Below are 13099 nucleotides of genomic sequence, written 5' to 3' on the forward strand. Positions count from 1 at the left end.
GCAGCAGCATTCACTGTATTATGTGATCACAATGGAAAGGCTCTGTGTCACACACTGTTTCTGGTATGGCAATTTCTGTCAAATAAAAACATTATAGTGTGTCCTCATCCACCTTATTCACCGGATCTGGCACCGTGTAACTTCTGGCTCTTTCCCAAAGTCAAAATGATTTAGGACATCGAGGCAGTCACAACAGCGCAACTAGACACTCACAAAAGAGGACTTCCAGAACTGCTTCAGAAAGTGGCAAGAACGATGGGATAAGTGTGTTTGAAGTGAGGGGGAGTATTTTGAGGGGGATTAATGGCAATATGTCTTTACTGTAATAATTTCTTTAAAGAAATTAAACATTAACCATATTTATTGATCACACTTGTACACATACACACACATATATACATATATATAAATCTAAATATAAGTATACATGGTCAGACAATTAAGTTCATGAGATTTCCACCGTGCGCTTACACAGTATATAAGGACTTGTCTGGTAGGAGAAATTTTGTTTAAAGGTCTAATATGAAAACACCTTAAGTAACATTGGTCTGGAAAATACCAAATGCACATAGTTCTTCTTATTATTAAAATTAGAGCATTTCAAAATTAAAAATATTTTCACTTAAACATGAAACATCTGTGCATTATTAAAATTAGTTTTACTAAATCAGAATTGGCAATATATTATCTATATGTTTATACCAGATAACACTGAAGAAATCAACAGCAAAATATTACTAAAACTCCACTGTAGATCTGGATAAAATGTCTCCAGTGTTAACTTGCACTTTCCCAGTAAGTATAAAAATGAGTGTAAATGCTTCTTGGACAGTTGGTTAAACAGACACTTGCTTCACGACTATTTATTCAACAACATACACAAATTCAAACCTGGCAGGTATGAAAATAAAACAGGAGTTTTTTTTTTGTTTGTTTCTTTGATTTTTGTAGAATTTACCATTTTGCACTTATAAAATAAAGCCAAATAAAATTATGTCGCACATACAGATTTATACGATAGCTTTTCTAACACAGGCAGATGAAATATTAACATGTAAGATTTAAAATAATAAATATACAAATTATTTACAATACTTGGGAACGTTAACGATAAGAACTTTAATGTACAGTCCTTCAGATTCAAACATTTTAACTTTAAGTTGCATCTGAGAATAGTTTTCTTCCTCTCCTATTTGATCTTTAAGCTCAAGAAGAGTTAAAATGAAATGCATCTGTAGATACAGAGATGTGAGAGTGTGTTCAGTCACTTGTTTCTGTGATAGTAATCTTCTGTACCATGTCAGGAAGATTTTCAGGCTCCAGGTCTTCTTTGCCGTTATCGGAATTTCCTGATGAGATGTAACAACCAGAGTCCCTCGGGCAGTCATCTAGCTGTGACTTATTTGAGGAGATGTCTGGGCTTAAGGATGGAGGCTCAGTTTCGTTTTCTTGCTCTTGGATAGCTGCAAATGGAAAAGGGGCAGCAGTTAGGCAAAGCCGAGGAGAGTTTTATTCATATACTTATTCATCTTCGAGCTATTTTAACTCTTCCAACCTCGATGTCATTACAATAGAAACTTCTGTAAGTAAATGATACAGTTGTTTACTATAAAAGAGATATTCACACGGAAACATTCAAGCCACTGTTTTCTCAGAAGTCAAAGTCTGCTCTTTGTTATTCACTGGCAGTTTCATGGAAGCCATGTGAACTGCTTGCACAAGCAAAGATCAATATGGACTCTCATTTTACATTAATGATAAGTTGCCAAAGAAAGCAGATTGTATCCACAGTGTGACTGATGCCTTGTCCAAATACTCCTTGGTAATATGAGAAAGTAATATGAGGAAAAGTAATTTGTAGTTTAAATGTACAATCCACATCAACAGTTATCTTTGTGATCAATTCTAGAATCATGACAATGTGGATTAACAAATAAAAGATCACTATGGGCAACAACGTATAGCAGGACTTCAATTACTTGGAATTTAATAAAACGTAAAAGTATTTAGGATTTTCCTAGGTTTGCATTCATCAGAAAAGTAGACATAGAAACCAGGTGGCTTTTAGGTAGTAAAACACCACTATTTTCATCAAATCTGCCTTGTTTAGTTTGTTTTCTATATCTTTGTTTGCAGTTCTGAATAACAATCATTTATGTTCAGTTTGGTTATTATATCATCACAGCAGTATTCTAGATTCAACTGGCATTTTCTTAGAAAAAAATTAATATTAGTGATGTAACCAAAGGTACTTCCACAGAACCTAAGTAGCCCGATAAAGTTTTACTCTTCTCAAGAATTCTTTAGCATCAACATTCTTTTCGTGAGTGTGAACTTTCTTTCTTTGCCTTCCCTGACTCCAGTATATGGGAGTTTCTCTGCATTATGAGACGGGTTCCTCAGAGAGCAGATGGATCTTGGAGCCCAAACCCCTCAACTGCTTCAGCATGTTTTGTTCTTTTCCCTTCGAACTTCGGAGCTTACCCCACTTTGGACATTTGAATAGCCCACTTTGGAAGAACCAAATACAGACATTTCAGGGTGGCACAAGACCTCTGCCTTCAGAGGCTGTGTATGTCATCCCATTCCAGTCAGGAGAAAGTGAGCCCCAACTTCAAAATCCTTGGGAGAAGGAAACGGTATGATTTTCCTCAATAGACTCTTATAATGCTAAATAACTTATCTTTAGGAAATCTGCCCTTTATCCTATCTACACATCTTAAATGCATTTTCTAAGCTCCAGATTTCTTGCCAATATTAGTTTATGGTTCATTGTGTATCCAATTGTTACCACCCTCTCCACTCCCCCACCCCTCACCCCAGCTAACCCCCCTTCCTGCCCCCATTACAAGAGAGAATTGAGCCCTGTCGCCCTAAGGCATCCTTGTATTTAATGAATTAACTTCTCTTCCATGTTTCTAGAATGGTACTAGTAATACAACATCCGTGGAGGAATTGAAAAAAGATAAATTATTTTCCATATTCTGTGGTTTAGATGAGGAATACAGGTTGAGAAAGGCTGGATAAAAATGATAGAAATCATTTCTTAGTCTACTCATCCTCGAAATGAATCATAACAATCTGTTTAACCTTTCCCTCGAAGCTTTTATTTGCAATAATGAAACCACACTGATGCCATTTTCTGAATCTTCTCCATGTTTGCCACGACTTTAACTATGGATTCAATTATCAGGTGTTTAAATCTAGTGATATTACAACTAGTTCTAGATATCAGGAGCTTTAATTTTAATATGTACCTACTGTGATTGCTTTTTAAAATTTTAGCTACTATGAAGCATTTTCTCTGTATTAATCATAGTCACCTTTATGTTTGGGGAAATACTTAATATTCACTAGTCTTTATGAATATCCAGCAATCACTTTTGTTTCCAAGCCCTCTTTTATGTGTGTGTAAAAAGGCAGCTCTAAAATGGGACCTTATTCTCTGAGGCAAAAGCTTTCTGTCCTGCCTCTGCTTGTCTGTCTTATTGCCACTGAAATGAAATGAGCCATCTCCATTTTCCACCTGTTTCTGGAAAAGGCCAGAGGAATTAGTCCTTCTGTATGCTTCCTGCCACATCAGCAGTGACCACCATACTGGGAGTGTGATCCTCTCAGAATGGTTGTGGGGATAAGGCCATATTTCTCCAGATTGTATTTGAGCCTATCACCTCAACACAAAATTAAAATTGCTGAGCTAATTCCCTTCAGGCTGACATCTAAACAGGACTTGGCATAATAAAATTGCTCCCAATATCATGTTCTGTTTAAGTTGATTACTGATTGTGGGGCTGTCTTCAAGATACAAAACGTAGGCTGAAAGAACTCTGATTTCCAAAATTAGCTCTTTTCCTTTCAAAAAATAAGTACTTAGCCTGTTATTTTATCCTCAGCAGCCACTATACATTCATCTGAAAATCTGACTTTAACAGGGAATGTCATTTTTTAATATTAGTAATAAAAATGTATTTGTTTTTATTCCCATCTAAGAAACATTATATCGCATTCTCTAAATTCTAGGAATTGGTTTGTTTTAAATACAGGTTATTTATTGCATAAACCTTTCATCTGCAATTTTGACGGAAAAAGGAAATAGTTTCTCAGTAGGAAAGTTATGTAGCACAGTAATTCACAGAACAGCAGTACTTTGCTAAATGATTTCCTAGTGTAACGGAAACATGACTATGCCTCTTCAAGTGCTTCCCACCAACCTTTCGATAATTTCAGGCAGGTGATCAGCTGGAGACCCTGAACAGTAACTATAAAAAGAAAAGGCAGGCCATCATGTTATATTATGGAAATGAAAGCTGTATAGTATTCTGTTTCTGTATTTTGAGGGTCAAGACTTTCCTTTTTTTGATTTTTTGTTTTTTTTTCATCCTGACACTGATGAATTAGGGATCGGCACAAACCTAATACTTGTGCTGTGGGTGGTTTGTCCAGCAAAGGGGATGAAAGCACAGTAATGCATCCATACTTTCTTTTTCAGTCATTTAGGCCCTTCACATGACCATAAGTAAAGCTAACTGACCTACCTAGAAATCGAAACTATAACCTTCATCCCATGGTCCAATCTTCTGACCTAACCAGGCATGTAACATTGGAATAAGAAAGAGTTTGCCTCCAAAATTAGACTTGTCATAGAATAGCTGAGTGTGTCTTTTTTTATACCAAAATATTTCTGATAATACGTTAAGTTAAAAAAAACTCAGTATATACAATTTATATAGTCTATTATAATATTAACTAAAAACATATACATATAATATGCAAATGAAGGTATTAAAATTTTAGATAGATTTCCTCTGTATTTCTCAGAGCATCTATGTTTTATATTTTATTTTAATAAAAATAAAAAAAATTAAAATGGTACAAATTTTCAAGCAAGCCCTGAATGGTTTGCAAATATCTGAAAGGCTGTACGTTTTCAAATCTGAGTATATTGGAAGATTATTAAATAATTTGAATAGGGATGTCTTTTTTGCTGCCAGCTAACAAGAAGCAGAATAGGAAGCCGAGAAAGCAGCCCCAAACCATTCTGTATTCTCCGTAATGAAACTAGAACAATTGTGATAAGAAAAAATGTTATTTAGGAAATATTTGTCATCAAGAGCTAATCTGAATATTAAAATATTTTATTCTTATCCATTTTTTTATGGACTTGTATAAAGCTCATGGTTCCACATTTCAAGGTAGTCATCGATGGAGATAAAAAGTGGCATGGTGATTAAAACAAAAGATAGCTAATATAATTATTCATAAAATAATTATATTGAGTTATGACATTTAATTAATTAGGTATAGGCAATCTCAATTACACTAAAAGTGAAGGAAGCTTTAAGGAAATCAAATTAGATCCTAATTCTGGGGAAAAGTTTTCATGCCCTAAGGAGAGAAATATGTCCTATAGTCACATGTTAGAAAGTTAAGGATTCAATAAAAATGTAAACTACTAGTTTTTGCTTGACTTTCCCAGGTTTCTGTATCCATATTCTAGATTTTGACTTTACTCTCGTATTTGCCTTATGTACGAAGCGTCTATTTTTTTTTTCTTGGACGTAGTACTATAAAATAATGCATCCTGGAAGGCATAGGAAAATGTCTGGCCAATGAAAGTGCCCAGTGAACAATTTTTATTTTATAAAAAGAATGTGATGTTTAGATTAACTAAAGGAAATATGAACTAAAGAAGATCAAATAAGGAATTTTGTTGGAATTCAAATGAAATCTCTCAGCTCTTTGAGTTATTCTGAACAGGTTTACTCTAGCCTATTGCCATCTCCAACGAGGAAAACCCAGGGATCTTCATTGTGAGGCAAGACCTCAGCCTCACATTGTAGCTCCCTTTGAGTCACTCAGACCAAAACTCAGGCCTTCTCCAGGTAACTATGGCTGTATTTATTTTTGTCCAGAGGCAGAATTGTCCATGGAGATAACATGGCAGAACTCTTAGGTACTTCCGATTTCATTTCAAGCACATCCTTAAATCACCCGAACCCTTTAATTTTCTACTTATAGTGACTCTTTGGTGTTAATTTCATTTGAATACTAACCTACCCTTTGGAAAAACAACAACAACAAAAGAAAAACAAAAATCCCTTCATCAAAAACCAACCAGTTGCCTTTGTTTTGCTTAGGCCGTGAGAGAATATGGAGTTGAAATGACTCTCCCTCTTTTTGTTCATTACTCTTGGTATCTCGGCATTATATAGTCTACCCTCTAATGAGAAGTGTGCTGGGGAGTAAATCTTCTTACTCACACAGACAGCACCCTCTGCTTGTACCATGCTGGGTGTTTCAGTCAGGGCCAGGGCAGTCGTTCAAGATCACAGTCACTCAGCACCACCACCAACAGCACCACTACGCCGCCACACTGTCTGACCAGGCCTCCCATGGAAGCCTTTCGTCCCAGGAAATACTTACTAGTTGAGATGTTGTCTTCTTGGATTGACTACTTTGGTAATGACCAAATAAGATGAAAAACTATCAGTTTATATTGCTTAATTAAGGACCTTGGGAAACCAATTTCGTATTTCTTATAGGTTAAATTCATGCTATTTACTTGATATGGTAAAAAATTACCCTAATTTCATTATTTTAAAAATTATTATATGACAAAAATAGGATCTCCCTGCATATTACTGATCGACAATTTACTTTTACCATTTAGTACGTTTTGGACATCTTCTCATGTCAGTATGCATTTCATTCTCTTCACATCTTCATACTATTTTATTGTTTTCATGTATTTTAATTTATTTAACAAATTAATTAATGATGGAAGTCCACGTTAGTTTTAGTTTTTAAAACGATTAGTAATTAATTTAGCTATTTTTTTTTTATGGATTGGTATGTTGAAGTTAAATTCGTAGAAAGTGGAATATCTGGATATAAAAGTAAGTACATTTCAAACTTTTGATAGTTTATACATTATTGCCCTCTAGAAATGTACTCATTTACATTCTAGCACATATATATGTGTGGGTGGTTAACACAGGCATCAAAGATATCTTCACATCACACACAAAGACCCACCTGCCTGTTAATAAAACTTTTATGCCTGAGGTGGGATAGCAGGGAACTTTCAAGTGTTATAACCAGAAAAAAGTCTTGCTTCCTCTTTGGAAATCCCTTCACTCCCTCACTCTACATTTATTCATTCCACAAGCATTTGTTAACAATCCCCTTAAGGCAAAGCACAGAACTAGGGGCTTTGGAAAGGTGCATGGAGGATTCAGTCTTGTTTGGCCAGGGTAATTATTACAAAGGCCGTGCCCAATCCACAATCACAATGCAATATAAAAACAAGTGCAGGAGTGCCCTCCACATGTGAGCAGTGCACGAATGTGGAAGTGACAGAGAACTGAGGTGAAAATTCTGTAAACTCCTTCTCGGAATAATTCTGTGGTAGAAGAGTAAAAACGTTTATATTGCATTTTATTGTTTCCTTGTATTACATAAAATATGGCATCTATCATACATTAAAACTTAGGGGTAAAACCAGAAAGAAATCTGAAGAAATTTAATTGCATACGACCAAATATCTATGACTAGAAACAGCAATTAAATCCATATTTATAAATACAGAAACGTAAAATACTTATATGTCTTCTCTACTCTGTGTATGTGGATGGGTAGCATATCATTTCTCAAAAGATGCATGAACGTTTCTGGAATCTAGATTCAAATCATATGGCAAGGGGGTTGGAAACACCAGGTATGCATGTCAGGGGCTAGGGCACCAGGCTACCCTGGCACGTTATCAGCCAACTGCTGGACTGCTGCTTGGCATGACTATAAATCTCCCTGCTGGCAGCTCGTGTTCCAGGCTCCTGGCTGGGTCTTGCCATTTGCCCTGCCTCGGTTTGGGCAGGTAGGCAGGCAGGAAGGCACAACTGGGGATAGTTTGAGCAATAAGGGGCTGCTGTGACCACAGTTAGTGCCAACGGCCTGGCACACGGCCGACCCTTCCCCCTTCCTCCCCCCTGAGCACTGCAAACGTTGCAGGTACCTAAAATACGTACAGATACTAGTACAGTTTGTTTGTTCAGTTACTGAGCTGCTGGTTGCTTTTTTTTTTTTTTTCCCCCAGTTTAAAATTTAATTATTCCTGTGCTAAAGGGAAAACAAGATATTTCCATCACCCATTTTCCCCAAGGACAATAGTACACATTCTTATAGACACACTTTTAAGACACATCAAAGTGTTTCTAAATGTGGGAAAAGAGGAACAAGTTCAGAATAAAGAGAAAATGTTTACTATTAACAGCAGTTTACTTATTCTAAAGAGACATTTCTCCGCAAGGCAAAAGGGTCTGGAAGGTTGTGTTTACGGAACAACACACACACACACACACACACACACACACACACACGCACAAATGTATACTCTCCTTTTTACTTGCTGGGAATCTTTATTCTAAGTAAATAGACCATTTTAAAATTCTTATGATAAATACAGAAATCCTAATATGCACAAAATAAACAGATTCTGCTCTTTTGCTCCTTCAAGAACCGAGTCTCCCCCCAATTTTTCTTCTTCTAATCTTATCTAGATTCCTAGCTGAGGGAGCCAGTGACCTAATTCTGCTCAGTTCTAAAGCCACACAGGAGCACATTCAGAGCATCTCTGTACTGGTCTTGCTGGGATGGCAGAACCCCAAAGTCGTTCTCTTCCTCTAGAGGCAATCCTGTGATCAGCTCTAACACGACTTGCCAGCCCTTCTATCAGCTTGCTGGAGAAGCATTTTACCTCCTGTCAAGCAGTGACCTGAAAAGTTTGATGGGGTTTACATTTTCAAGGTCAAAGTTGGTACGTTGTTATCTATTTTGCCCTAAGAGAAAAGGAAAATTGCTTGCTCTAAGTCTTCAATTTCTGTTTTTGTTCCTGTCCCATTCTCCACCCTCTTGGACCTGTTAGATGTATTAAAGGGTCACCTGGGGGTTGTGGACCTTCCTATATTATCTCTAAATTTTAAATCTTGTCCTCAAAGCAGGTGCCCACTCTGCTCCATTTTTTTTTTTATATTGAATGACTAGCAAAGCAAAACTTTCCAGTTCCCAACCTAGGAAGCAATGAAGCTCTAAACTAAGAATTTATTGACGTTCCCAAACTGACATTATTCAGTGATCAAAATAAAATGCATAGGTAAAAGCCTGGCCAATTTGCATATCCCATTCTTCTACACACACACACACACACACAAAAAAAAAAACCTAACTATTTTTAACCTATGACTATGACATGCATTTGTTTTTAATGATGTCTTAGTTTTATATAACCATCTATTCAAGGTCTTTATCATTCAAGGTATGTGAAGGTTGTGCATTTAATCTTTAGCATGGTTGTAGAAGATATGATTCACAGAGTAGAGAATAGATAAAAATAAGCACGCAGCAGCATGAAGCCGAATCATCAGTACTCTACATCTTATCAGCAAATAGAAGTCATTCTTCTTTATTTCTTGAGCAAAGCAGTTTCATAGAAGATAAATAGCTTTCAGTCAAAGTAGCATAACATGCAATATGCATCTTTTTGACATGTATATTCTAATAGTACTTTAGACCATAAGATTAAAATAAGAAAAAACATCTCTGGGTTGTGAGTTGACAACAGACACTGGTTGAATCTGCATTTTTTCCATTTTTCATCTCCCAGAATTTGGATCGGTGTGTATACGTTTGTACATTACTGGCTACTGTTAAATGACCTACTTCTAGCGACCTTCAAGTATAGTTTTCTAAACTTTTATAAGGGAAACAATTTGGGGAATTTGTACTTTTTTATATCAAACACTGAATGTCGCATCATGCTTTGGAGATACTGTATTTTGTTTTCAGAGAGCTGGATATAATAGAATGTGTTTCTAATATCTAGATTTAGGAAGGAGTCTCGGTTCCAGATAAGTGGCCTTGAGATAGCTACTTATGTACTCTAATTTTAGTTTCCCATCTTGCAAAGGAAGAATTTGGGTCAGATGGTTTTTAAAAATTACACCTAGTTCTAATATGTTCTCATTTACAAATCATTATTTTTTTTATTAACATAGAAAGTAGATGGATGATGAGGGGTTGGAATGAAGAAATTAAGTGGACACCTTCAGTGGCCCCAGCTTTTGGCACTGGATTGAGCTTCCCTTTGTGGGGCCCTGCTGAAAACTGTTTCATAGCTGAAAGCTCTGCTTGCTCAGCCTCTAAGTCCCCTTATACTCACAAATCCTGTTGCAATGAAAGGTAGCCTTGCACTTTTCAGGGATTCAAGGCTGTTGCAAGGTTTCCATTCTCACATAAATGTTAACTTCCATTTTCTGAGATGGAAAACTGAACTGAAGCTCTTGAGAAGATTGGCAAAGTAGTAGAAAATTTCAATTTTCAAATATTCACTGTTCTTTTCAGATTCACCAGTTTGTATGTGGGGAAGAAAGAACTTAGGTTTTTATAGCAGCCTGTCTTTGATTAAAACTCCAGCTCTGCTACTTATCTGTTTGGCCTCATTGAAATTCATTTCTGAAATATTTCCTTATCTATAAAAAGGGCAAAATACCTCCATGGATGGTATTGTAGAAGAAAAGCAATTATATACAAGTCTTCAAAAAACATTCAGTCTCCTCCTCCCCTCTATTTCAGCATCAAATTATTTTGGAGACTATTGACAATGATACTGAACATTATCAACTACAGGAAAGGCACAGAATCCATTTCTTAGTCTCATGTTGCATAGTTAGGAGACATGTTTTGAAATGATAAGATGTAAGGAACATTTTTACCTGAAAGATATTGCTACATCAATTTACATTGATCAGTTTTGTTTGGGCTTGTACTGTTGAGTACATTGGCTACTTAAGTTTGACCTTTGCCTCTGGGACCCCATCCCCTCTTTTGCATCTCCTAGCCTCCACAGCTTGCAAGAATGCATATAAACACCTAGTCCTAAGAATGACATCAATTCTGCAGGTGTGAAATTAGTTGTACCTGTGAAAGCTCTTTGAAAAGGATGAAGAGCTATGCAAACTCAAGACAGAAAGTAAGAAGAAAGTGAGGAACAGTTTTTAAAAAGAAATTAATTCCTACTAGATAAAAGGTTAGTGTATAACAAACATGCAATGTGCAACTGTGCCCATTTTGTGGGGGCATATGAGAGAGGATATAGGGAAGCCCGCAAAAGAATAGTCAAGAGGCCTGGGTTCTAAGTACAACTTTCCTCCTTACTTTCCGTCTGGCTTGTTATTTGTAGGGTTAGAAAGTATAGCACAGCATCGCCAACACTGGTTCTAGCTCTCCAATTCGCTAGGTATATGAGTTTGGACAAGTTACTTGTCTTCTCAGTTTCTCATAAAAGTGGGGACAGTGCTATTTAGCTCACAGTTGCAGAGAGCATTAAACAAGGTAATAAATGTGAAGACCTTGGCTCAAAGTATTACTCAGAGAGCATGTTCAAAATAAGCAGTTAATGATCATTATTAATACTACTTTTGGAAGAAAAAATTGGATTAGATGATCTAAAGTCTTTTTCATCTTTAAAATTAGACACTCCCCCCCTCCTTTTTCTAACAAAACATTCCTTGCAGATCTTGGCACACCCTAAACTCAGGGCTCTGGGAGCCTGACCAGATTTAGTAAGAAGAGTGTTCAGATTTGGCAATGGTAAAAACAAAAGCTGTCTTTCCTTTATAAACCCAGTTGGTGGAGGCTGTATTAGTCCACAAGTGAATCTGCGTGTATTACTCCATCTTAAGTTTTATACTTACAAATATAGAGAACCATCTCAGAGAAGAAAATTGAGTGCTGGATATTTTTGCAAGCTATGATAACATTTTGAAGGAATATTATAAACATATACAAGATTGAGTATATGGTAATGAAGTGAATTTCCCTGTGTGGCACAAGGGCTCATTAGCTTAGAGACATGTTCTGTGCTGTGCCACAGAAGTCGCGTGTGACATTTCTCACTAATGGCTCATGCTGTCACTAAATATTTGTCTCTAACTCCCTCAGCCTTTGGGAACGCAGACATTCACTTGTGTGTAAATTAATAGCTCTGCAGAGTCTAAGCGAGGTACCCAGAAAAGTCCTTTCAATTTCTGGGTCCAATAAGGAAAAAAGGTCCTCTCCTTAATTATATATTTGATCAGAGTTATTTTCTCCAAATATATAAGAAAATACTTATTTTATGGGAAAGGATGCTTTATGTGATTCTTAACAAATACAACCGGGACTTTGTTTTTGATTTTACTATGTACATTAAACTGTGATTATCAGCTAGGGAAGAAGAATAGGTATACAGACTTACTTTCTTCATCAAGGAGATTTTCAGCAGCTGATAGTAATCTCATCCTGTCTTCTGGCTTTTTAATGTTTAATTCAATGAGATGACTCTCTTTTATATCCTTTAAATCTTCTACAGTCTCGTAACCGTTGAGCAAAAGTGTTGATGTGTATTCCTGTGTGGGAGAAAAATATGTATAATATAAACTAGTCAGATTCAAATATTTTATTTTTAGTTCTCTTTAGATTTAACGAAAATATAGATGTGCATATGGAAATCAAAGGTGCCAATAGAACTTCTGCGTAACTTTATTTTCCTTCACTAGTTTTCCACATATGAACTCTAGGACATTTAAAAGAGTATGCTATATAATTCTGACCTATGGAAAGACAAAAGTAAAAAAGAAATAATCACCTTAAGCTATACAATGCTAAATCATGGATCGATTAAATAGCTAGATCATTCATCTCATTTAGAATTTGTTCACTTCTCAAATAGCTAAATTAACAAAGCTACGGTGTCCTTAAGTCTGTCAATAAAATAACTGCTAATAGAATATATTACAGTAATACTTTTGAATCTACATCTATTCTTGTTTGCTTGATTGAAAAAAAACAAAACAGCTATCCTCATTAACTTCTTGGAGTAGGTTAGAAAATGAATTTGAAACAGATCAAACTTATATGAAAAAGTAGACTTAGCATTTTGGTGATAAACCTAAGGAAGCCAAGACTTTCTATTTAATTAAAAGCTTTTATTAAGCTTTTACAAAAGCATTGTTGTTGGGAAAAGTATTATTTTCTATTTTCAGCATTTATATCTTATCCGTTGTTT

General features: G+C 35.9%; 1 protein-coding gene across 1 annotated transcript in view; it reads right to left on the minus strand.

Moving 5' to 3' along the window:
* Positions 1-343: 343 nt before the first annotated feature.
* The window catches only part of SAMSN1 (SAM domain, SH3 domain and nuclear localization signals 1), a 47793-nt gene continuing 35037 nt past the window's right edge, over positions 344-13099 (minus strand). The window contains exons 7-8 of the mRNA XM_088793838.1: positions 12290-12440; positions 344-1463 (exon numbers count right to left, since the gene is read on the minus strand). Coding sequence (XP_088649964.1) covers positions 1261-1463; positions 12290-12440 — 354 coding nt within the window. The 3' untranslated portion in view covers positions 344-1260. The remainder of the gene's footprint in view (positions 1464-12289; positions 12441-13099) is intronic.

The sequence above is a fragment of the Rhinolophus sinicus genome, chromosome 17 (genome assembly GCF_057876585.1).
Source record: "Rhinolophus sinicus isolate RSI-liver-muscle chromosome 17, RSI-T2T, whole genome shotgun sequence".
In the NCBI taxonomy this organism is placed as follows: Eukaryota; Metazoa; Chordata; class Mammalia; order Chiroptera; family Rhinolophidae; genus Rhinolophus; species Rhinolophus sinicus.